Source organism: Crassostrea angulata, chromosome 6 (assembly GCF_025612915.1).
Source record: "Crassostrea angulata isolate pt1a10 chromosome 6, ASM2561291v2, whole genome shotgun sequence".
Lineage (NCBI taxonomy): Eukaryota > Metazoa > Mollusca > Bivalvia > Ostreida > Ostreidae > Magallana > Magallana angulata.
In genome coordinates this window covers 28,813,590-28,841,089 of record NC_069116.1, presented here as the reverse complement: position 1 = coordinate 28,841,089, position 27,500 = coordinate 28,813,590, and the positions used below count along the sequence as shown (strand labels likewise).

General features: G+C 33.6%; 1 protein-coding gene across 4 annotated transcripts in view; it reads right to left on the bottom strand.

The window, feature by feature from the left end:
* LOC128187012 (sal-like protein 1) overlaps nucleotides 1–27,500 on the bottom strand; it is a 40,841-nt gene that overhangs the window by 6,597 nt on the left and 6,744 nt on the right. For all 4 annotated transcript variants that reach the window (XM_052857034.1, XM_052857035.1, XM_052857036.1 and 1 more), the window contains 2 exons: nucleotides 19,975–21,042; nucleotides 3,911–4,027 (listed from right to left, as the gene is read on the bottom strand). In XM_052857034.1, the coding sequence (XP_052712994.1) occupies nucleotides 3,911–4,027; nucleotides 19,975–21,042 (1,185 nt within the window). The remainder of the gene's footprint in view (nucleotides 1–3,910; nucleotides 4,028–19,974; nucleotides 21,043–27,500) is intronic.

The following is a 27,500-nucleotide window of genomic DNA, read 5'->3' as shown; positions in this document are numbered from 1 at the left end:
AAATTCATCCTGGGTCGGAGTGAAAATTGGTCATTAAGTTTGTCCGTGACAAAGGGGGCAATCATTTTGTCAAATTTCTCACTGGGTGAAGTTGACCTCTGTTATTGTAAAAAAGCAATTTTATAAAATGACATTTATGATAATGAGAGTCCGAGCGCCATTGTGAAGGTCGACTTTTTGGAATTTACGAGACGTAAAGGATGGATCAAATTCTGTATTAAAAATCACTATTGATACCCGAAAGAAATAAATCCAGGTGCGAGTTGAATCATGAAAGAATTTCAAATCAAAATATAGATATGCAAGTTCCTGCTTTTAATAAAAAATTCACATACGATATCTTTTTTTTAATCCTATTCTATTAAATTTAAATTATGTAATGGGATATTTATATATTGATACTCGGTAAAAAAAAAATCGTTTAAAAATCGAAGACCATTTTGTCCCAAAATCCAACAAAGCTAAGGAAAATCCATGCCTTACTTTTAAAAAGATAAACAGCAAATTAATACCAAAATTTCTTCCGTTTATTATGGTGTCTGATCCCATAATTCGTAAACATAAATGCAGCCGGTTAAAGCTTAAACCGTGTAGATACAGACTCAAAGAAACAGTGAGCACCCTTGTATTTCAAAAGCAAACCGATATAAGAGAGGGAAAATATTATAATTCTAATGTAAATTTTTAAAGTGTTATTGCCTCGTAAGAATTTCAATCAAAAGGAATTATGATTGTCAGGTGTTGGACGGCGAGATTTGAGATGATACAATGCCTATATTGGTTTCTTTTCGCCCGGCCCATCACACAAAGATACTGTTGACATTTAAGAAATATTAGCAAAATAGCCATATTTTATCCGTCTCAGACTGTTAGATAAATAAAGGAAAGGAAATGAGACCTACATTGTTCAATGCTATTTTTCTATTTCAATTCTATTCTATGTCCATCTTTTAATCGTTTGCGCGAAACCCCATATCGGCAGGTGCGTGAATGGGTTTTCTTTCTTCTCCGCGTGACCTATGGCCTCCACAAAGGTCCAGCGAGGATATTGAGTAATTCATGGCCCCTTTGTAAATTTCAAGGCGAAACATGATTAAAAGATGGACATCAAATGAAAGTGTCCGTCAATCCCCCGATCACTCATTTCGCCATAGACCGTGACGAGAATTTACAGGACTTAAATTAAGTCACAGCAACTAATAAAATTAGCACACAAAGAGAAAAATCTCTGAATGATATATTATATTGACCGAAAATAGACAACAGAATGAAAAATAATTTTAGCCCATCTCTTTGAGTTTTTTCTCCAGCAGAAATAAATGCTTTGACGCAGACGTTTTGCGAGACGCTTTTGTTGTGACAAAAAACTTCGCGCCAATGGGGAAATGGTAGGAAGCTGTAACGTCAATTCCTAAACCTAGACCAACAACTATCGATGAAAAAAACGTGTCTTTCATAATAAAGTGAAAACATTATCACTTAATTGGATTACAAGTAAAAAAGATATTGCATTCTTTAAAGTCTGTAATATTAATTGCACCTTCTTCTGGTATAATTGCGGAATAATATTTCTTGCCTGTCCGAGAACAAGGGGGTTTCATTAGTTATCGAAGGACCATAAATTGTTTAAGAATTAGATTACAATGATGGGGACGAAAAAGATAAATTTCTTCAAGAATTGTAGAATCGATACAACAAAAAACCCAAATCCCTCTTTTCATCATGTTCGTTGCGTCGTGTCAATTTTGGCGGCAGATGACACCAAGGGTCGTCTGCTAATTAGATTCACAGGATGGTGAAGAACTTCCACCATCCATGTTACTTGCAAATTGCTCTAGATTATGATGCGGTGTTTGTGATATTAGGTGAATTACAACTCAATTTTCACACAATTGTTAAGAAATTCTGACGTAAAATTGATAATTTATGACTGACATTGTCAAAATCAGCCTTCGTCACCGTGTTGTAAAGTCATCAATTTGGACATTACGGTTTTTACAAGTCGGTTTCCACGTTCTCATTTACCATAATTATGACCATATAAAATATTTTCCCAGACAGAGTGTGAAGCAATTGTGAGAAAGAGGTGGAGGGGGGACATATGGCATGATTATACATTCGAAAAATTTCACTGCACATTATTTCTTTCCGTTTTTTTTTTTTTATTTATTCTAACACAAGGTCAGTGCGTATGACATATAAGATCGAGAAACGATTTTTTTCTCCTTCGGTAAATGACGACTCTTAAAAATTCCCAATGAGACTGCTTCCCCTTATCTCTTGAGTTTGACATTTTTGAGTGATATATTTTCTGTATCAGTCTCTCCTCTTGGACCCTGACCATCCATGTATCCCAGAAATACGGCGGTTGCCATATACAATCATTTTTATGGCAAAAATGAAATATTTAATCAAATACAAGCGGGAAGGTGAGTGTTCAATAAATCATTTATGGAACTGGTAACGAGTGAAATTTACATGACGTTTTCGTAATAAAAATAGCAGACCCATCATTTCTGAATCAATTTATGGAAAGTTAACCTGAACGCTCGGAGAGGCCCGGCGCATAAATCATATTTTTCAATATTCAGATGTCATAGCCCACTGTGGAACTAATAATTTTGAACTGGGTGATATCATCTCCTTTATCAAATGATTTATACCGGAATAATTTTACCTGTAATTGCCGAGCAACACGTTTACAGCACAGAAAAAAAGGCGAGACAGTTTTAATGCAACTTGCACTACTATTTAGGACCTTTGCTGTCCCATAAAACAAAGTAAACATGTCTTTCTCAAGACCTGAATCATACACATTTTTTTTTCTTTTGAGTTTTTGTGTTATTCCCTATGGGCTCTCTCTCTCTCTCTTTGGTAGGTTGCAGTGCTCATTTGTTATCAGAATTTATAACCAATATCATACTTTCGGTCCCTAAGCTTATTTCTCCTACAGCGCATTGGCTGGCACAAAAAAAGTCAAATTAATTAATATCAAAAAAGTAATTTTCTGGGTCTGTATCTCTGTTGTAAATGCATATCAAGGGCTCCTTCCAGCTAAATACGGGATGAACTATGATGGTTTTAATGCATTGCCAGACACTACTTTATCATAGGACTAAAAAAAAAAAAAGCAAAATGTTGCTTTTTCACAACCGTTACCACAACCCATTGTTTTACCATACGTAAAAAAAATATTAATTTCACTAATGCATCATCTTCTAATTTTCATCAAGCCAATTTTCAAAGACATAAGAAGAAGAAGTTGTTCTATCATTTAGAAAATTTGGCATCTACACAAGTGCACCGGGATCAGAGTTCAGATTTTTTGTTTCCATATTGGTTCGGCTAGATGCGGGAAGACTTCATCTCTTATTAATGAGCCAAACTGTTATCATAGAGGCTACGTGAACTTGATCAAGGTGATAAAACACTCCATCATAATTATGAGAAATAATGCAGCAAATATAATAAGTAGAAGATTGCTCTCTGTCAGGTAATGTGTTGACAGGACAATAAGTTAGGGGGGTCACCTGATGACAAGATACTGTAGCCAGACATGGCACCTTACAGATCACGTGTTCTATCCAAAAAACCGACTACAGACTATCAAATACTGTGCATTTGTGGTCAATTCTTCTAGTTAAAAGATGAAAATTTACAAAATCATTAATCATCTTTTGAAATGCTTGCTATCCCCTCCATTTATGTTTTCATAACAAAATATTGTTTAAATTTAAAAATCCAGGGATTTTTTCATATTCCTTTAAAAACAAAGTTTTTTTTTCCAAATTGCTATTACATCTGTTTTGTATCACATCTAGCCACTGGTCAATATATTGATGATTTTAAGCTATAACACTACCATAACAACAGGTAAGTTCTGTGTGCAGTAAGTTGGTGAGTATTTTACCTGTATGGGAGCGGATGTGGATTTGCAGGGCACTGTCACTGCCAAAGACCTTCTGACACAGGCGACACTTGTGGCGGAAAAACGGGTCGTCGCTGACATACTGGGATCTCTCAACCACTGCAACAGGAAGAAAAGGCACGTTCAATTTCTTTATCACAGTGCGAGCATCTCATGGCAAAATTATTTATTGTTTCCAAGTTCCCATTTTTTGTTTTACCCCTTTCAGTGCAATAAGATACATTCCAAGTGATGTCTAGTTAGCAGTTATTTATTGTTGGAAACAATAACATTTACAAATGATGGCAGAGGTGGTGCAGGAATACAAGAGTTATGTCCCTTTGTAACCCATTTTTTTTTCACCTGAATTATATCTGCAAGGCATCCCAAAAATATGACCCAGTTGTTTATTCAAATCAAGAGAGATGCAATTTATTTTGACATCAAAATGAATCATATAGTGAATTTTATTTCGGAAATGACATTTCATAGCATCTGTTAGGGGTGATTAGCGGAGATGAAAATATCTAAAGAAAATTCATTATTCTGCTAATCTCCACAAAAATTTTTCTGGTATTTGCTTTTACAGTTCTATCTTCAAACTGCTGACAAAACACTGGCGAATTTAATGATAAAATCTAGCTGTAAATTCATTGTCATTTTAACATGGCTGAAACTGATTTTCTCTGTTTTTATTTTCCTAACTCTTCTTCAGACCTGTCAAACTTCAGCTTATAACGAATCTCAAAAAAATCCTTGCCTTCGTAAAAAACATCGCAAAGAAAACTTTCATGATCACAGTTTTTTTAGTTGTATATCGCAACAAGTGATGCAAATATTACTTGACACTCGAAAGGCATTCTATTAAAAGCCTTCAAAATCAAAATAATCTACACCCCCCCCCCCCCCAAAAAAAAATTAATAACATATTTCACAATATCAGAGGTATGATGGAAAATGATAAAAAAAGAAAAAAAAGAAATTGTCCATCTGATTTTCTTTTCTCATCACCCCACAAAATGGCCAGAAGTTCTCCAACTTGCAGATGGTATCTCCTGATTATTTCCAAACAATTCACTCTCAGATTTTCAATACCTATATCATCAACAGCTACCAGAAAAGCATGGTCTTTGAACACATGTTCGCCCATATCAAAGTCTCTGTGAATTGCATCCTTTAACAGATCATTAAAACAGCCAGCCTAAGCCAAATGAGAGAAGAAACACTTGACAATAACATACATAATATGTGATCTGCTGCAGATCAAAGATAATCCCGTACACATTGACCTGGCTAGATTATGATGTCATAAACCCCAAATTATACACAATTTGTACCATTTAGCTTTTAAAAAAATTTCTAACTTGATACATTCGATCACTATTTACCTTCCTCATATTCAATTCAACATTAAGGGAGCCATATAATATAATTTTGCAAAAATTAACCCGCATCCTTTTCCAATTTTATATTATTAGATTCTATAGCTGCTCCCCCTTCCCATCGGAAAAAAATTTTTACGAGTTAATTATTTGGCAAAGGAAGTCGTATAACTTAACTATATATAAAATTCTTACATTTTCCCTCAATGATTTTTTTTTTACTTCTTCTAAATCATAAATCTCCTCTTATAACAAGCCTGGTTATGAATAATGATGGAAACATGGCCGTCTTCCAGTGCTCGTAAATTTTTGAGAGATTTGACTGACATCACCACACAGCTGGCTTTGAAATCTAAGGCTATAAGTCTGTCAAAATTTTCGTGATATCGCTGATCATATTTTCTGTTCTCATGAAGTGTCAGCCCTATTGGATATAATGAGGGGGTCTGCAGCCTTTTTCACCCTGCAACAGCCAAGTTCTTACTGTATACCTCCAACACTCCCCAACAGTATCCGAATTCTCTTTCTATTATTTCAAAGTCATGACAGTGCAAGGAATGTGACCTCCTGTTATCAACTGCTAATATTTTTGGCTCTTTTTCTAACCCAAAATAACATCATTTTCATGTTTCTTATCCAATATTATTCATCATCCAGATATAAGTAGATTTCTTGTGTTACATTCTCAACAAAGTTTTGCAAAACAAGAAGTTCAGCTGTTTTTTAATTGAATTAATCAAAATTTAATATAAAAGAACCATCCCAATCGTTAATCATTTCAAAAAGTAACAAAAAACTAGATGTACATGATCTTTTTACGTACATGAACTTTTCAAGCATATAAGTAATTTGCAATTACTTATCTTTTTTTTCCACACTTCTTAACACTTTTGATGGGAGTGAGAAGAGAAAACAGAAAATAAATATTTAACTGACTGACTCCAAGGAAACTTTATTTTTAAATAAAGCAAATTGTCTTTGTTTTATGCACAGTGCTATAAATTCAAGTACAGGAATTCACAAAGAATTCAAAAAGGCCTGTATATCTTCAGACTTTTTCATCACATTGAAAATGCAATCTCTTGAGTTTCGCACCTCGACAGGGCTTCTTTGATAGCGGCACATCTCTAGGAGAGGGATTATATAGGGGGATGCTGTGTGTGGCAATACAGGGGGTTACTCTACAATTTGTATCTCCCAGCAGGAAGAGACAGGGGCTTGTGATACAGCCCAGGAAAGGTCTGGCTATCATAATTCTTCAAGTTTACACACCATTGACAAATTAGCTCAGTAGTGCTCTAACGACTACAGGAAGTGCCTCCTCTTCATCATCTGTAACTAGCTCCATGGTAACCACGGGAGCAGGGTCACATGACATTCCAGAAGTCAGTGACATAAATCAGTGTCATCAAATAACACATCTTATTTCTTTGATTTGGTTTCCTTTCATAAATTTACTGTTAATTTCAGTCTTATTAACTCAATATCATACATTAGGACAGTTATATATTCTCTTTTATCAAAGCACCTAATTTTTCAGCATTAAAAATAAATTGTTATGCTTAATAGTGCAGATGATTTGTACACATAAAAACCAGTCCGACAAGAAATGAAGATTAATGATAATAAATGATCATATTTACGTGAAAGTACGTCTACAAGAAAAATATAAAAGATACAAGATTGTTTATCATAACTCCCAACTGAATCCAAAGAGAAAAAAAAATATATAGAAATAAAAATCCTTTAAACAAGAGCATCACTCAAACTCAAGGATGCAGAAAGTTTGAAATGGTTAATCATGAATGCCTTGTTTTTAATAAGCAGGAGGTGCATTCTGGTACAAAGATTTATAACTCCAGTCGCGCAGGAAATATACCTATTGTTCTGGCAATAAGTCCTATCTCTGTGGATCAAAATCATAGAAATCTTATATTTTAATCACCGCTACACCAGCATGGCAAGACCCATCAAGCTAACCAAGGGTCCTGACCCTTTCTGTGGGGGAAAGAAAGAAAATGCACCGAGTAAAATTGAAATATCTGACCCTAATGAAATAATGTTACCCTTTTTCCTCATGTTTTTTGATAATTCAATAACCAAGGTCAGTGAAGCGAGAGATTGCCCATGCAGATAGATATAGATCAACCAATCCACCTTTTGGAGGTTCAACCCCCAGAACAATGGGCCTAGAACTTTGATCCTGGTTGTTTATGAGTTAAAGTGTTAGGATGACCAAAAATATGGCTGCCATCTGTCATACATCTTCATAACCCTTGTGACAAATGGTCACAACACATGCAAGCCTCCCCCTAATCACAACAACCGACCGATTCTTCAGAGTCATACATTCACAATGGCCTAGCCGTGTTGTTGATAATCCTATCTTGTCTGTCAAGTTCGGAGGTCTTAAGATTTGGTGACACTTGGTGCCATGACAAGGGTTAATACACGCCGATATGGATACCCCAAGTCAGGGTGTCGTCTTCCATCGTTACTGGACGATTTATCATAATTATACTTATATTTTCATACACAAGGATATCTGACTTCAGCTTTTAAATTCTGGTTATTGTATATAAGATGAAACGATTAAGAAGTCAAGAGGATACCGGTTACTAATAAAAGGACATGACCATAAAATGTAAGCCATTCTCGTTTTCCTAAGGGAAAGAAATTTTTTCTACATTATCATCTGACAAAGGCTTTTTCTTCGCAATATTAATCTCTTAATGTTTTCTTCTGAATCACTTTTTGGGTTATCTAATGAAAAATATTTGCTTTAATATTTTCCAAAACTTTTAATTTCCTGGTTTATATCAGTTTGAAAAAAAAATTATCTTCATATTCTGAGATAAATTAAAATGTCAGTTATATCACTTCTGTGAAATACCTATCCAATTTCCAATATCTTTCTGATTTTTATGTCTCATTACATATTAATTTCAAGCATATAAATTCAGACATATAACACTCCAGATGACAAAACTCAAATTTATTTCATTAAAAAATATTTATGGGAGCAAGACTGTGCAGGTATATATAGGTATTATTTTATAAATTCTCAAAGGAGGCAAACGACTATGAATATCAGAAACTTAATATTCCCATATCATCCAATTATTGGCAGTTTTAGTATTCTGTATCTATATACAATTTCATGTATAATATTAAAATCTAATTTGATTTATGCAAATGGATCTCGGCTAAATTATTATTTCTGCATTTACTTCCAAAGACCGCACTAATGAAAGACCTGCCGGATCTATATATGGTCATTAAAATTTCATTGAGTTACTAAAATTTCATCAAGCTGTGTGTTTCTGAGACAATCATCTTCAAATTGATATTCATTACAATTTCAGATTATCATTTTATCCCAGAGCTTTGTATGAATATAACCTTCTGCTGCCTTCAGTAATAACCTTGGCAGCTCCATAGGGTACTTGTCTTGTCCTGAAATACCTTGGTATCTCAGATACTTATTCATCTTTCAGGAACATCATCCTCCGTCGAGTTTACTTTGAAATTACACAATTAAAATAATGAAATGAAAGGGGAAGTTTTTACTCTGTAAATTGCTTGAAATTAGGCAGAAAATGTGGTATTCAAACTTGGACGGCATTCAAACATATTACTTGAAGTTTATATAACTGCAGGTGCAAAATGCTGCACATAATGGCAGGAATGAGGGAGTGAAATGATTTTATTTACAATGAGATATCTGCGAGTTATCAACCATTTCCTTTCTTCAAAAATAATACAACTATCATAAATAACCGGGGGAAATGGTGGCTTAGACAAGTCTGCCAAGGGTATCTCATCAATCATAAAAAAATCTGGTATGTTCTAATTCTTTCACAATCTCTTGATTTTAACTTTTCATATCTGTTGCCTGATATATGAACAAATAACACTTGAAAAAACAAAGGTATACATTTCCTGTTCATACCATTACCCCTTTGGTGGCCTCAATTTTCTTTTTCAATGAAGGAACTCATTAGAATTTATAAACAGAATTTGTAATTTCATACATATGGTAGAAATATCAAACAAAAAATGAAGCAGAAAATTTAGCATGCCAGGCATTTAATCTTTAGTGTTTAGACTGCTGTCTGAAAAATTCCAGAAAAGCGCACTCAAGACAAAAAATGCAACTATTGTCTGTTGCATTTTAAAATCTCTTCAAAATAAGGCACAAGTTTACAGTTTATAAAAGGGGAACAACCCTTATTAATTAATTGTCATTAGCTATATGGACTGCAATGCAACTCCCACCATGCAATGGTTAACCCATGCAATGTGCAAAGCAAAGAACCAATTATCTGACTTAAATTTGCACCAATTATCTGTCTATAGTCTCACAGAACTAAATATTACTAAATATAGTAATACATTGCCAAAATCTGTCTTTCAGTACTTTGATCAAATTTTATCTACACATGTAATATTTCTATTCTTGATAAAATTTTGCCATCACCTTTTTGCAGAAATTAAGACAGTCATCATATTCTGGCACTTAAAAAAATAAAACAGTCAAACCTTGTCCACAATCTAGAGCATTCATCTTCAAATACTTAAAATACTGGTTCATGTATTTGCAGAGGATACGTACATTACAGAAATGAGAAATGCAGACTGACCCAAGGGATTTTGTGAAGAATACAAGAGTTATGATATAAACTTCAGACTGGGTAATTGGGTTCTTCGCCAAAGTGACCTAACATATTGTATAAAAATGTGGCATTTATAACCACCAAAAAATCGAGACTAACCCACTGCTGCCAACATTAAAAGTGTGAGAAAACTTCAATTATTCATTGTATCTATGAAGTTTTACACTTGTAACCTCATTACAAAATTTTAGAAGTTTCATCATAAAAAATATCATACAGAATATGTTTAATATTTGATAGAGAGCAGTCTTCGTTTCATGCCTATGGTAGTTTCTTAGTCCGACAGTCACCATCCTTCATCTCTGGGGAACGAGAATAAATATCTTATACAACAAGAATTTTATGCCATTCTACTGAATGTGAAAATATATGGATGGAAAAAAAACCCCAACCTCTTGATAAATTAACTATAGATTCATATAGAATTTGTCATGTTTGAAATATCAATGGAAAGAATATAAATATTGAATTAAATTATTCTTTTATCCCTACCTTGCAATCTATAATGCATTAAATCCACAAGTTTAACCAATTTACTTGCAAATTTAAGAAATTTTTATTATCAAATTTCTATAATTTATCATGATCATCATTAGCATAATAATTATATTGCATCGTTAGCTATAGAGATTTTAATTGGAAATAACTCTGCCTACGTGACACTCTATAATCTAACAAATGCTAGTGACCTTAAAAACTAGTGACCTTAACCTTTTGAGTATCATGATAAAAAAAATGAAACCTGGCTATAATGTTAAATGTGGCCATATAGAAAAGATCATTTCAGCCAATTAAGACACAATGATATGCCATTATTGTATATGACATCTGATAAAGATTCTTTTGTTTGATTCTTCAAGAGTTCCAAGCGTTATAAGCTTTATCTCCAGGATCCGAATCTAAGTTGCTCATTCAGATGCAATTTGTAAACCCATTTTCAGAGAAAAATCAATGATTAAAATAATTGTATGCATTTCCTGCAATAATAACAATTTTCAAAGATAACACATCTTTTTAAAATTCATAAAACATTATCAAATATTTATGGCACTAGATGACATATGGGAGCACTTTTTTTAATTTCAATTTACTTTACAAGAATCCTTAAAAGGGATATTTTACTTTATAATCCTTATGAAAAATAGATTAAAAGACACATTTATGCCCAATGTGAAGAAATAATCTTTGATGTGTATTAAAATAAACATATAAAACTTGAAATTCTCCATTTTATTTTCATTTTCATCATTCATTCTTTGAGCAATATATTTTTTTCATATGAAGGGATTTCTCTTTGGTATTACGAGTGTGCAATTGATTATTTGAAATACATTATTAAACCCAGCACTTATTCCAACATTCATAAAAAAAACATGACCATAACATAATGGAAAAAAATTAAAAATTCATTTTAATATTCATTTCTTCCCTGAAAGCTTAATCTGCTTAAAGATTGTGCATGGAAAATAAATCTTTTTTGCCTTTTGGACATATTTTGTTGAAGATATTTTTTCATCTTTTTCAATAAAATGATATTGATTTATCAATACAGCGTGGTCATTGAATTTAAAGAAAACATTCTGCCTCCCCTCCCTTCTCCGTGATTTCTTCATGTATTCATGTAACAAGTCATTGTACATCACAATGCTATAAAAACTCTTTAATTCCCTTAATCTGATTAACTTAACCAAAGTTAAATGACATATTGTGAGAGATTTTTTTTCTCTCTTGTTTTTTAACTCTATGACAGAAGCATCTAGAGGCAGCAGACACTATGGGGATAATTCGGTACCAATCCGCTATTATTCACACTCTAATACCTTTTCTCCGATTACATCTTCCACATATATCTCTGATGGACCTGCCTAGATCGGAAAATATGTCTGACAAATAATGAAATATCAATGATGAATGACTGAAATATCGCTTTGATAGGATTGAAACTTTTGACACTTTAAATCATATCTCGTGCAGCAATCTCAATGTCAAAATTTGTCATAAAATAAAAGATCGCCTGTGTTCGTAAAGGAAGAGATCATGTGCCACCCATTAAGAAAAAGAATTATTTGTTCCACGGCAAAAAATATACATGAACTTAGCAGAGGCACCGTAAGATGTATGACTAATAAGCAACAAAGTTTTTGTCTTTGTTTGTCTTTGATAAAAAGGCATGATAACATTTAAATTGATTTACAATGTGTCATTTCTTTTTTTATTCAAAATCATGCATGCAAAGGGGGTCTCTTCATTTGAGGGAACAAATCCCCCTTCCTGTTTATACCCGCGCTGGAGGAATTAGGAAAAAGAATTCACCCACTTGTACCATGTGGTCAACCAATTTTCATGCAATCTCAAGAATCTAATCTTTTTGTCGAAAAGAAATCCAAAAATCTTGTAAAACTTTGGGTTACTTTGATCTTAATCACAAGGTCTTCGTAACATTCAGAGTCAACATGAAAAAAGAGGTTTCTCATCATAAAATTCATAAGCATTCAATTCTTATTTATTTTTGGTAGAGGCCATGATTTTTGATACCCTTATTCTAAAGCCATCAAGGCAAATTAAAACTCACAGTTTGAAGTTGGAGAGAGGCAACAAGAACAGACAAGTCTTTGTGAAAGGGGATATTATTTTTCATAATGTCGGAATTAAAACCCATAAAATATGTATTTATCTCGTCAAAAAATGTCTTTTTCATATCTCTTTATAGGCGAGATTTTTATGGGACGTTTGAGGATTGCTTTAGCAACGAGTTGTGACAGGTGTCAATTTGTAATATTGAGAACATTTAAACCCTCCAAATCTATTGATCAATAGCACAAAGTCTTGGGATGATTCCATAAACATATTTATCAATTTTCTTTATAACTTAAAACATCATTTTTCAATTGCTATCTGGAGGTCTATTGAACATTGTACCTATACTTCAAACCACTGTAACAATTCACAAAGCTGAGAAGTCAACTCTTGTTAAGATTAATTTAAATGATTATGAATAAATATGAATACTGAAAAAATATTAAATGTCTCCTTTTATGATTAAATGATGAACTTGTTATTTTTTTCTGACCATTTAATCTATTAGGTATATTAACTACATTCAGAAACCTGATGGAAAATGTTTAGTTGCTAGCGAGCTCTGATGTGGCATCTCTTATTAATATATATTTTATCATACAACACCAGCTAAGTTTGTTTGAAATTTGGGGAAAACTTTGAAGTAATGACATCAAACGCAGGTGAAAGTTGTCATGAATTAAACAAACCCATGGATATCATAAAGACTGTCTACCTTAATAGGAACGTTATCCCCATCTTCATGGGGCCCCATAGGGGTAAACTTATGATCTTTTTAAGTAAAAACTACGAATTGTAATTTATTCATGAAAAATCAGTACTTTTCCTTGTTAAAATCCCAAACTTTGTCTTCTTTGAATTATAAAATAAAAATCATTCATTGTTAAATGTTAGTTTTTTCCCCCCTCTCAGCCTCCAGATTTTATATTCATGTATCACAAACTATCAAAGATATCCGGACAAATATTTAACATCTTTTATCTGCCCTGTGAATACATTAATGAGTTTACAAGATGAATCAGAAGGTTGCCTAACACAGCTATTTCTAGACTTGCAATTTTAATGGATATATATCTAAGGTCAAATTTGATTACATCGTCTGTCTGTGTGTCTTAATTGGAACCGCAATTCAAAAGAAGCTGCTGAATAGAATTTGTCAATGTCAGATAAAATGTAAAATTTAGTTTTTGAACATTTTGTACATCTTGTACATCTATAAAATCTTACTAAGAGAGGGCACTAAATCGATCAATTAACTTATCTCAATACTTAAAGAATACTCAATAGGATAAAAATCATATTTGCATGAGGCTTTAATGTGGGTGCATGTAATTTTAAATCGATGATTTGATAAAAACAAAATGTCGTCTTGTCCTGATGTTTGGTAGTTATGGTAGGTAATTTTTTTCAATTAAAAAAAAGATGGTATAAAAACTATCCGTTTTTTAATTAAAACTCTATAAATATCATACTCGAGCTGTTAACTTACTTCACAGAACTTTTCAGGGGCCTGAAAGTTGAAATTACTGTTCTCAATGATTAAAATCCCCTAAATTTTAGAATCATCATAAAAACATACAGCAATAACTGATATCAATCCAAAAAAATCAATAAAAAATCCTCTTGATTTGGGCCATAAAATCTATATTTGATAAAAATATTAAAAGGAGGGGAAAAAATGTCATTTCTGATCAATCACTATGAAAAATAATATCCACTGCTTGGCCAATGCTTTTAAAATGTCCAATTCCTGATATGACAAATATCCCTTTCCTTGATATAATATTTTCCCCAGTGCAAAGGAAGTAGGAAGGAGAAAAAATATGCCATAAAGACTGCATTTGTCAGAGTTTAGATATGAGGCCAATTGATCCGATCTTCATCTGCTCTCTATAAATCATAGAAGCATTCATAAACAAGCGGCCATCATCTGACCTTGTCAAAGCCAACAACAAATCAAAATCTATGGACATTCCAATATATCTTACTGACCAGAGCCAAAAAAAGGTTTCATCAATCTTCTCAAACTAAAACTCTTGGCCAAATACCACACAAATGAACTTAAGAAAAGGGTGTTGGTGTGCAACTATTTGGTCCTGAAGTATATTCTTGTTTTATTTACATTAAATCTTTAGTTCATGACTTATAAATTCCTTAAACTCTCCTTCTATTAAAATTACGTATATCATTAACAATATAAGCTACAAATCGCATGCATTTACTGGTAATATCTATGCAGTCAAGAAGAAAGCAACTGTGCTGTGCAACTTCAAATGTTTGACCAGAAGCCCAGCGTCTGCAGACACAATAGGTTAGGACTACAATGACCAATCACTGAAAGGTGACAAGCTCCTGCTGTTAGCGAGTGTCACTGATTGCCTGCCGTTGTTTATTGGAAGACCAATTCAGCTCTCTCTCCCCACTACCATAATCATATTTATATGATCTTTCTCACCCCTAGCCATTTCTTCTTGCATTAATGGATTCTTTTTACATTCATAATTATGGTGGGGCTTAACCCTTTGATTCAATTGCCTTGTATATTTCATATTTGCGGATATTGATCCATCATCAGTTCGCGAGCCCTGATTTATTTTTGCTTGATGCCTTTCTATCGAAACTGACAACAAATTCTTGCATCTTCACAGAATAATTGTATTGGAAAATGGTTTATGATATTTCTCATATTGACTCACAGCAGAAGGGTGGCTGACGGGAGATATTAAGAATTCTAGACGTTTCGTGACCAAGATGTTTAGGGACCCGGACGTTTCGTGACCTGAAAAGATGTTTAGGGAATAAGACTTTTTGGGTCCTGGATCTTTTGGGACTTAGAATATGATTTTTTGGGATTTGAATAAAATTGATGCTATATTCATTTAAATCCATGTTCAATGTAATTTTTTTGTGTGTGTGAATAAATCTTCTAGATAAAACTTAAAAAAACCCAAAAGAAATGGTTAATTGTACCGTGCGTGCGTGTTTAAAGTACTTAATCATGATAGTGATTGATAAAACACGTTTATTTCAACCTTGTATGTTCTTTTTAATTTTTGATAAAGAGAATACAAAAAATGCAGCATGACAAAAGCTCTGATTTAAAAAGAAAATTTATTCTTATGTGCATTTACATGTATGCAGGCCTAAAGGTCAGTTAGCATAAGCGAATTTTCGACGATGACCTTTGTTATAACCATGATAACTAGTATAACTAATCTGAACAATGATGAATGAGTAATAGGAAATATATTTAGTAGATAAAAACGCGTGTGTGTTGACAGATAGGGGATCTCTTCATTAGTCTCCTCATAATTAACACCTGGTTACACCTATCCACAGGTCAGGCTAAAAGGTGTGATTTGATTGTTTTTATAACAATTATCGGTAGCCCCGATCCCTCCTTGGATATTTCTAGTAAATGTATCAAATAATGGCTGAGGTAACCGTATAATAGATCAACTGTTAATTCTACTGTCGGGGCTTATTAACTTGACCCTTTTTGGTACAGGCTCCTGTACCCTTTATTTTTGTCGTCGACAAAATGCCATTTTGGGAAAAAATAGTTTCACTCAGTTATCTGGTTATATGACTCAACGCAAGTAGGCAAAAAACAAAAAAGAAAAGAGTTTTCCCTGGTTTTCATTTGCATGTTACATGTTTAATCATTAAATTAATGTTTTCATCAAAATCAACCACACTTTACAGATCACTCAGACAATTTGATAGGGATCGATATCTCACCTATAGAGCTTTTACCGGACCCGCATGCAAAGGATAGTATGCCATGTTACGATTCATTTATTTTTTAAAAATTGATAATAATACGGCTTCATGGATAAATTATGCAGCTAAGTTACATCTTTCATCATAGCCTTTCATCAAGTCCCAAAAAATCTTATTCTAAGTCCCAAAAGATCCAGGACCCGAAACGTCCGGGTCTCGAAACGTCTTTAACATTAGGTCACGAAAAGTCTTAGTCCCTAAACATCTTGCATCCGATATTAAGAGCCGGCTCCTTTTAATGCTCGGAAATAGGCTTGCTGACACAAGTTCGCACCATCATCACAAAGAAAGACAGAGGTCAACTCTTTTGACAGGATCCTATTTGGATTGCAGACTTAGATGAGCAAGAAAGTATCGGCCTTTTTTAGGCTTCAATAAGCCTCTGATTTATGGAAGCTAATCCCAGGGATTGAGTGAAAAATAAATGCTTTTGAATGTACACATTTTAATAATTTTTCAACAACCCTTTTCAATCAAATTAAGTACACTTATTTTCTCCAAACGTCATTAATTATGATTATGATTAAAAAGATTAATCACTTAAATCCAGGTCTCATCAATCAATGGGGATTTAACAATTAGGATACCACCTGGGGTTACTCCAAGTTAAACAAAGAATGAGAGAGAGTTTGCATGATTCTAGCTGATATAATCAATAACAGAAAAAGGCCCACTGAGTATGGGTACTTTTTGTCTCATTATCCCACCTGGTAATTACTAATTATCTCTGTTACAAAAAAATACACACAATTTCACTTCACGTCTTTCTTAACAATCGGAGCCTCAACACAATAACTTTAGTTGACTTTTCAAATTTCAACTGTTAAGATAAAACAAAGACCCAGGTGGTTTATTAAATAAATGCCTAGTAGAAATGAGCTTCTTCTTTTCATTTTGTGGTATAAATATTGCAAGTACAGCTTGATATAGAATTTTTTGAATATTTTGATTTACAACATCTAAGAAACAATATGAAATTACCTCCCCTTTGGTAATCGTAATACCCCCTTCCCTTAAGGGTGAATGTAATTATCTGTTGTGTTGAAATACAAACTGAATTTCATTTCATCAAAGATGATAAAACAATCAATTTCCGGAATGTTTTAATAATGAAAAACATGAACCCTGAAGGATGTAAAATAATGGCAAAGGAAGAAATTATTGGAAGCAAAACTTTTGAACAACAACCCATTAAACCGAATATAAATTCATTATCAAAGAGATATAAAATATTGTATAACTGAAATACAAAATTTTATTCATTTTCCATCTATTCATGAAGAAATTTTATGACCAGGCCTAACAGGTAATATGGTTATTACAGATTTTCTAATGGTTTATTGTGCAACTTCAAAAGCGATTTATTGTAGGGCCATGTCAAGGCTTTCCTCTGAGCTGCTACAGCAATGTAATCAACAGGACTAACACTGATCAATGGATGCCAAATCGGTGTGCCAACCCAACATTACATACATCCCACCGCTTTTGATGTCTCGTAATTTCCATTTCAGACACTTGTCAAATGAAATCAAAATTTTGGAAGATCAGAGATCAGCTTTTATCAAGTGCGCCATTTTTCATAAGGATGCGAAAGACCTGAAAATGTCTACCAGCCCTTCAATAGATGTATATATATTTTATACTGCTGTGAATTTTTGCATTTTTCTGACATTATTTTTGCACAATAACTCACAGAAAAAATAATTGTCAATTTAACCTTGAGTATGTCAGATGTCATATGAAATATCTTTTTTACCCCGACGTACTTAAATTTGTTTCTTCTGGATTTTAACTGAAATAAGCTGGGACAGCTTTGAACACATATGCCAAGTTTCATCACCATTAATTGACAAATTCTAATCATACCCTTGTTTCAATGGATTAGTGATAGAAAAACTTCAAAGATAACAAAAAATTACATCAGTATGGCAAAATTGCTGCTCTGTGGCTTCAGAGGCAATTTTCTCGAAAAAATCATACTTCTGCATTTTTTTCCTGGGATTTTTTCCCCAATCAATCTTTTCATCACCTATGAATTCATCATCTTCAAATTAGCAGAAAACCAGCTCATCAAGTGTCAAAAAGGTTACTAATGGTTGCAGAGTACATTACACAAATCCCCACTCACCAAATGCGGAGTACATTTTTTAGAAGGAAATGAAGAATATTTCCCCCTTCCTAACGTCCCCTGGCCATTGGAGTGACATTATCACTGAGCCGAATCAATACACTATGCCCATCACAAATTATTAGTTTCATATTTCTGACATCAGTATAAAACAATAATGCTTTCAAATGATTGAATATTATGACCCCCAGGTGAAAAAAATCTGTCGCTCTAACACACAGGCTTTAGATCAAATGTTTCGCTGCTGGTCTATTTCGCCTCAGCTGGATCCCTCGTTCCATCACTGCATGTCTATTATACTTCATAATTTGTCTCTTATCGATGCTGTTTTATTACATATCAAAGAGAGAAAAAAATCAATCAAAAATATGTCACTTAGCACATTAGGACTCAATCCCAATCCTCATACTGAGCACTGGATCAGTTAATAGCATTCAAGTTCAAAACTTGAAAGTATGGGAATTTGTGTTTTGTTTTAAAGTTAGAAACTGAAAGTTCATTGGGTAATATGAGTGTGAATCGGCAGAATACAAGAAACAAAAATACTCTTCACAAATAAATCATCTCCATTATTAATTAATAATTTTGTTTTTAATAGCAAATCTTCCCCAAAGTAATTTTTTTAAAAAGATTTAAAAATCGAATTCTAATGCCAAATTAAGTTTCGTGATCAAGTTCGTAATTGAAACTGAAAAGGGAATGAAGAAAAAGTATGTACAATTTCTACGATAAATCATGTGATTTTAGAATTAGACATACATTCCATCCGGTCATTTATCATATTTTTTCTTGACATTTGAATGTAATTTGTCTGGCAACACTGTACCTGTGTTTAAAGGAAGGGTGTTTAAAATTCATAAACGGAGCCCTATCCACCTGATACTGTGCATGAATCGACCTGCAACCCAGCAATGCATTTTGTAAATGGAATTAAAAGTTGGGTTGCAGACTCGTGCAATTATGACTTGCCGGGTAGAATTAATGATCCCGACAAAATAGCAATTTGTAAATGAAGGATATTAATATAAAATACATTAAACCAAAAAATGTCAGGGTTTTATCTGATGTATTTTGACAGAAAAATGATTAGAATGTTTAATATCATAGCTCAATTCATGTAAAAATTTGTTTGCTGTAAGTGGCGGTACCCAGTCACACAAACATATATCCCAGCCTGGATCCGAAACGAAACAAAAAACTATTTCTAGTTTGTAATGAAATAAAAAAAAAAAGACTCTAATCCTGAAATCAATCTCCCTATGTTGTTCTCAATGTCAAATGCATTTGATTTTAAAAATTTATAACTTCATCACGTAATGAAGCACTCAGCAATCATTATTCTGTATTTAAACTCCTGATTACCAAAGCAGCACCGACATGTACAATTCAATAATCCCGCTTCACTTACCTCCACTGACCAATTGACAGCACAGGTACATCTCTTCATTATATATTCACCACCTCTTGCCAAAAGATACTACTAACATTTAAAAAGAAATATTATAAATAACGATGACTTACATTTTGTCAGTTTGGCAAACTCTGAGGTGGGGGGTGGTACAGACGACAGCAAGTCTTTGCCAGTCAGTGGTAGAGATGAGGGAATGGTGGGTGCAATGGGAGCAGAAGACATCGCCGTGGTTACAGCAGGTTTCGTCTCGGTTTCCTCACTCTCTGGAGCTTCCAGAATTTTCTCCGACTTGTCCTCCTTGCTGCTCAAGTCCTGCACGCTGTCCTCATCGGACTTGCTACTGCTCTGAGGTTTATGATTGTTGAGTTCCTGAGAAGATGATTGCGATGGCAAAACGGGTGGCAAAAATGGCAAAGGAGACGAGTTGGGAGTGCCCCCCATATTGACTTGAAGCTGAAGCTGCTGAATAAGCTGAAGTTGCAAAATTTGCTGCTGCTGTAAATTATAAAGTGTGGAGTGCAACAAAGCAATCTCTGCTGGTGCTAAATTGTTTTCTGCAAACTGTGCCACTGCTGCACGAGTGGCGTTCATTGGCTCCAATGTCACATTTGAGTTTGTTGGTAAAAACTGTGAAAATGGAAACATAAGAGGTTCCTGGAGGTTACGGGTTGTCTTTTCTTTACTGTCATCTGAACACTTTTCTTCATCCTTGCTGTCGGTGGTATTATTGTTTTCTTCATCCTCCTCACTGTCTGCTGAAATATCCTGATTGGCTGCAGCAGCTGCGGCATTCATCATGGAGATTTTCATCAGGTCCTCATCTATCTCCTCATTGGCTATCTGCTGGTCCTCAGCATCCATCACCTCGTTCTCATCATCGTCAAAGTTATCCATGAAGTCTGAAGTTCCTTCACCGTCTGATCCCCCACAATTGTACTGGTCCTCAGGGTCAGAGTATCTGGGAATTTTGGCGGGAGGGTTCAAATCCTCGAGATCGTCCGCTTCGTTGCTTTCAGCGTTTTCACTGTCCTTGCCCTCGTACAACAACACAACTTTGCTTCCGCACACTTTTTTATGGGCTAAGAATTCTTCAAGTCCTAAGAACTCTTCTCGACATTTCCCACAGACGTGGGCATCTTCTGCAGATGGGGAATTGGAGACAGGGCTTGGTTCAGTACCTGTAACAAATGAAACCCAAAAGATTCTCATTAAAAGGTTATGTGAAATAAATATGCTATTCAAAACGAAGAACATTTTGCTATCTTCAAAGACAGCACAAGATAATTTTTACAAGTGGGATCAGAAACATTATCTCAATAGGTAACTGGGTATCATCTACATTTCAATTGCATATAGATATCAGATATATAAGCACTTAACATATTTCAGAGGTATTATATGAACAAAAATATTAAGCAGTGCAAGTCAAACATAGGACAGCTTTGAAATTAATACATGTACTTTGTTTAAAGGTGACATGTATATTCAGATACCATGTGTTGAACTGTCCTGTCTGTGGTTAACTGAACAAAAATACCTGTCTTTGCCCCTTTGGCCACAAAAAAGTAAAAAATGCATTTTTTTATGGACCCTTTGTTTAATTTTATCATTTTATGTATAGATAATTCATAACTGAAATGTTCTGTCTCCTATCAGACTTTTATCTGCAGTTTTGCAATCTTACAAGCATAGCTATAGGGTGTTTGTACCAGTGACACAGGAGAAGATAGTGAATAATAAATTTCTAGTATATTATACCTATCTGATATACAAATAGATAACACTGATAAATACTACATTTAAATTTTCTTCTTTTTTTCAAAAATGTTTCATTCCCAGAAGACATGAAAAAAAAGAGATATTTAAAATAAAAAGATTTTTTTATTTCCATTTGCCTTGCAGCACAGAATAGAAAAATATGTTTAGAATCAAAACATGTGTGTCATTCTTTCATGTGTAAACTTTCTATTTTTAATTCTTCAGAATTCAATAAATTTTCCATTATAATACATTGCATATATATACATTAAGATGAACAGAGATTTTCTTTCTTTTTTTTACCTTCTTTATATATCCTGCATTATCTACGTTTTTTTCCCAAACTTCTCGCTATTTTCATTACGACTAGATGTACTATATGCCTGCCTTCAATTGAGCAAATCCGCCAGATACTGGTTTGCCATTCAAGCAAGTAATTTCAAACTATCTGATGAAATTTGGGGGGAAGAAAATGTCTTAATTCTGCCCAGTTTCATGGGAAACATTTGCACTATCATATTCTATATAATTTACTTACTTCCTCTCTTCAATAGTACTATCACAACACTGATAAAAAAATATATATATAAAACACGATCCCATACAATTCTAGTATACGGCCACGATGGTCTTTGATACATGTAATTTCATTTAGAAAATGGCAATCAGAGATAATTCTTTAAAAAAAACTAAATTTAGATGAAGGGAATTATGCATGTACTTAAACACAAAAGGCTGCATCATCCGTCTTGTTTAAGATATATTAAATGGGAAAGATATCACACCTAACAAAAGGAAAATCTATAGGTGAAAACAGCATGAAAGCGATTAAAGTTTTAAGTAACATCACCTCCAAAGCCTTCCTTTAGACCTCACAGATGTGTGCACTAAAACTTTAGTCAATCTGTAACTCGTATGAAATGATACCATAAGCATGTACACCAGTAATACTCAGACCTACACAAAGCGGGGATACGTGGTTCAATGCCTCCATTTTATGTGGCTGGTATAAGTGTCACTCATCTTTTTTGGCACTCTTACACCTGGCCAATAACATTTTGTTGTCAGGCTCAGATTTTTATGTTTTTACCCTGACACAGGTGAAATATGGCCCATTTCACAAATTTACCAACATCATTGACTATCCTGCATCTTGTCCACACAAAATCCATGAACAGAGAGCAGTAACAACAATAGCCGAAGCACTCACCCTTGACCTACTCCTGTAAATAAGGAAAAAGAGATGGCCACCTCCTTTTTCTAAAATCCATGTAAAATAATAAAATTATGGCCATTAAACCACCTCTAGTGTACTTTTGACTTGGTAGATCAGCCCAGAATCTCCGTGCTTTCAATTTTCCCATGAAATCTTATCAGTTCATTCATATTTAATGTCCCTACTGAGCCCTTTCAAAAGAAAATCATTTTGGAAATTTAATCTTGGGATGTAATTTTCCATGTCACAATGCTGATCCTATTATTTGTTCATATTTCATCTTCAAGCAGAAAAATTTTCCAGCTCTATAATTATATTGTGGATCGTGAACATGTGATGAATATTACATATAAAAACCTTCATTCCAAACAGATTATTAAGCCAAGGTAAAAACTGATTTAAGGGCCTTCCCCATATTTGTCCTGAAATCCACTGCAGGTTTTCGTTAAAAATAGAAACCTACAAATTTTCTTCTACAAACAATTTCCTTTTTTTTTCAAATTCAAATTTTCTCTTTTATACATTTTTACAAAAAAAAAAAAAATAAAAAGGAAAAGATTTTTAAAAGTAGGTATATTCTGTCAAAATGTCAGTGCTACAAAAATAAACAAAGTTGACAGATAGAGTATCTTCTTTCATTTTCTAACAAAATTTTGACATTCAGTGAAACAAGATTTCAACCAGGGGTAGACCTTTCTAAATGGAAAATTCATAATATGAATAGGTGTTATCAAAAAAAATTTTGACAACCATAAGATTCATTACAAAGATATACAAAACATTTCATATCAATTTTTTACCCTCCTGCACCCACAGAAAAGAAGTCTTTAAAGATTTGGCAGTTGTTATTTTTTTCCTGTTACAGATCGCTATCAGATAAAGAATGAAATAATTGAAAAGGGGTATCCAAACTTATCAGGGGATGGTTGCAAACTTTGACAGCCAGGGAAAAACAATACCTCAAGGCTTATCATGGTGGTTTCATGAAGAAACAAAACCATATCTGTACTAAAAGATGTCAAAAAATGATTTTTTTGCCCTGTAATTCTTCTGTGTGTGGGCATGTCAAATTTTATGCTCAGTAGTCTTCATTATTCTGACTTCCATGCCCAAGTTCAGCATCGCTTGTTATCAATAACTATTTTGGCATGCCTCATTTTCTCCACTAAATCAAACAAATCAGGCTCTATGAATCTTTTTAAAAAAATATATTATATATTTTAAACAAAGGAAGCCTGTGGTTTTTATGATTCATATTTTTTGTCCGAACTTATCTAGGGATTAGTGGCAATGGTAGTCATGCACAACAAGCGTTGCATTACTTTATGGCATCAAGGTGAATTAAGTTACTCAAGGCCTTTATTTTAACTTAGCTAACATACAATTTCAAAGTAGATTTTGCAAAACAAATAAAAAGAAAAGAGGAATTTTTTTTCTTTTCTTCTTTTATTATCACTCCCCTACATCATAAAATGGACCAAAACTTTTAATAGATCTCATTTTTACAAAAGAAAGAAATTTAAATTATAGATTTTTTGCACCTTTTCTTTTAACTTTATGATGATCACCTTTAAAATGGCAAATTTCTAAAGGACGTTTCTAAATATTAACAGGAATAAAGATAAATAGGAAACATCTGACCCCCCTCTCATTGGTAATACAAACACAGGGGGGCAATATTAGTGCCATTGTACTAGTATCTGTTTCATGAACTTTCATCTTTTTTTTTTCACAATTTGCTAACAGTATCTCCACACTTTCTTTTCATGTTTGTATACCACTAAAATGGTTGACTTTCCAATAGAGTCAGAAGCTGGTCCATTCACAAGTGTATCCAATACAAGACAATATTTGCCTTATGTATTTGATTTGAAATGAATGCACGCATTGGAGAAGCATTGTTCGAGGCTTAAATCTCCCTTTCATGTCCAACTTGAAGAGAATGCATTCACTTTGACTTGATAGGACACACTATTGACTTAACAAATATTTCATTGATATTAATATATTTTTATAAAATTTGGCCACTGAATCAACATTGGAATTTCTGGCGCCGTGTTGAAACAGTTGTCTTATTCCCTGAAAAGTTAGGGGTGTTTTTCATACAAAGAGAAAAGACTCTATACGTAAAGGTCCTTAGAAAAATAACAAGGCTAAACAAATACAAACAACACTTGTCAATATCTCATATTCATTTGAAAAATATTTCACAGAGTACTTCTCCATTAAATGAAATAAAATGGCCATGCAAGTACTTTTGAGTTCCTTAGCACTCGGGCTGAAAACGCACCAAACGACATTTACAGAGAAAATAAAATCTCTGTAAACAAAATTATTTTCCCAACTGAGTGTATTAAATTTTCTCTTCTTTTGTGCCGCCATCTTTTTAATTAAATAATACCCAGTCAAGTTTTAACAAATTTCAATGAAAACACTCATATATGGTCAACTTGACCACAGGTATAGTACATTTAACACACTAACTTGCACAAAACCATCCATATGCAAACATTCCTCCTGTCTCAAATCCCCTTCCACAAAATAAATATCTCATAGTATGCTAACCAATGCATACTATCTCAATGTTGGTGTTAGAGGCACATTTCCTTTATTTACATAGAAAATTACACATGTACTTTAACATATAATAGAAAAATTTCGTGAATTCTTTTCGTAGACCAGAGAAATAAAACAGAGCAGAGGTAACAAGCCCTTCTTTCAATTCTTGATCTCTTTTCAAATCAGCTTCATTGTATGCTAGCTGGGAGGAGATGGAAGAAATCATCACTATGAAATTCATATTCATAACATAAAACAGAAACCCGCTCCAGATATCATATCCCGAGAGCAAAAAAAATCTTGCTGATGTTCACTGATAAAGGAACCTTTTTTTTTTTTTTTTTTACCTCATTCTCTCTGCATCCAAACTGCTTGAGTGACTTTCACCAATGGTGATAATGCCACTGGGTGAAAAAATACAGAGTAGATATGAGGCCCCAGGATGTTGTGGGGGATTAGGTGTTCCTCCCAGGAATCTGACAAATATCCCCCCAGTGGTCTAATTGCTCTCAGCACGGCCCTAACAAAAAAACAGATCACGAGCCACTGCCATATTTACATTCCGTCTCAATTTTCATAACTCTTTCTTTTGACTGATTATTAACAAGTTTGCGATCAAAAAACGCTTTACGTTCTCCCGTTCTTTGATTTGCCAGTGAAGTGGTTGTATGTTTAGCTTTTCGAACCTGAACATTCAGTGTCAAAAATACAAATGATTCCCTTTTATCTATTGATCGAAATTCAAAGATATTTAACAGTCAACATATGTTTGGTAGGGAGTGGAACAAAATAATATCTCCCTTGTTCATAAATATTTCTCATTAGATCAAGATGGGCCGTTTTTCTCTCATAAGTAGAAATATCTCATATTGATCCAATGGTTTTGAACTATGGCATGGTTTCTGAAGACCACACACAGCTGGTAATCTGATATTTCTTCACCGTTATGAACATGTCATTTTGCAATTTCATATTTCTATCAAATTGATCAAATTTCCCTGTTGTGGTTCGAAAAGACTCGAATTAAAACAATTAACATCTATCCCGAGCCATGCAAACGATATTAGAGCCGACAGGTCAGAGATTTCAAGAAATCCATAAAGATATGATGAACATTCCAAAATAGGGTCAGTATCTTGGAAATGCCTAGCACTTTAAACTCTTGTGTCTTAGCAGAGATTCCAATAAGTTAATCAAGGGATCAATCTCGACATTAACAGTTTCAGATGAAAATAAAAAGCAGAGAAAAAAAAAATGTTGCGAGATTTAAAAGCAAATCTAGAGTGGGGGCAAAAAAGTAAAAATTACATATGAAATGAAAATGAGTAGGACTTTTTGATCTCTTTTAGAAGTCTACTTGAAAATTCTTTGAATCTACGGAGGTAAAAGGGGGCTGGACGTAAAAATCTGATCTCCCGGAATTCAACATGAGAGTTTCGATTTTAATTTGATATTACCTAATAAAGCTTTACCATGGACGGAAGCAAAATTTTATATCTAATAAGCAAATATTTGCTCTCTTTTATCAGAGTATGGGGACCCATGGTTTTAAATTTACAATTTGGAATTCTTATATCTGGGCTCCTTTGATGTTGATTATAATTCAGAAAATCCAAGCCTCGTTGATAGCAATATCAAAACCCGCAAAGCGGAAAATCATAAAATAAGACACAGTATCATATTAAATTTGGAATAATTTCACAAAAAGAAAACATATTAAAGGTACGAGAACCATTGAATTCTCCCCAGGTTTTTCAGAGTGTATGCGTGATAATATAATTTATACCAATATGACAATCTATCACCCTTATATGAATCAATATTTGCATTTAACCAGGAGATGGAAATTGCATAAATATGTGCCAAGCTTTAGGAAATTTATTCAAATTTATTGACATATACTTACAGAAATTATCAAATAACGGCGCACATGTTTAAATCCGTCTCAGGTAAAACTAGCTGATGTTTATCTCGATTCAGCCTAAACATACTTTATATTCAATGCTCATCTCATAAAAAAAAGAGACTTTGATATTTTTTTTCTTTGTATTCATTCCTTTAAAATGAGAATACTGGATTAAATTAAGACACATTACTAGAGAA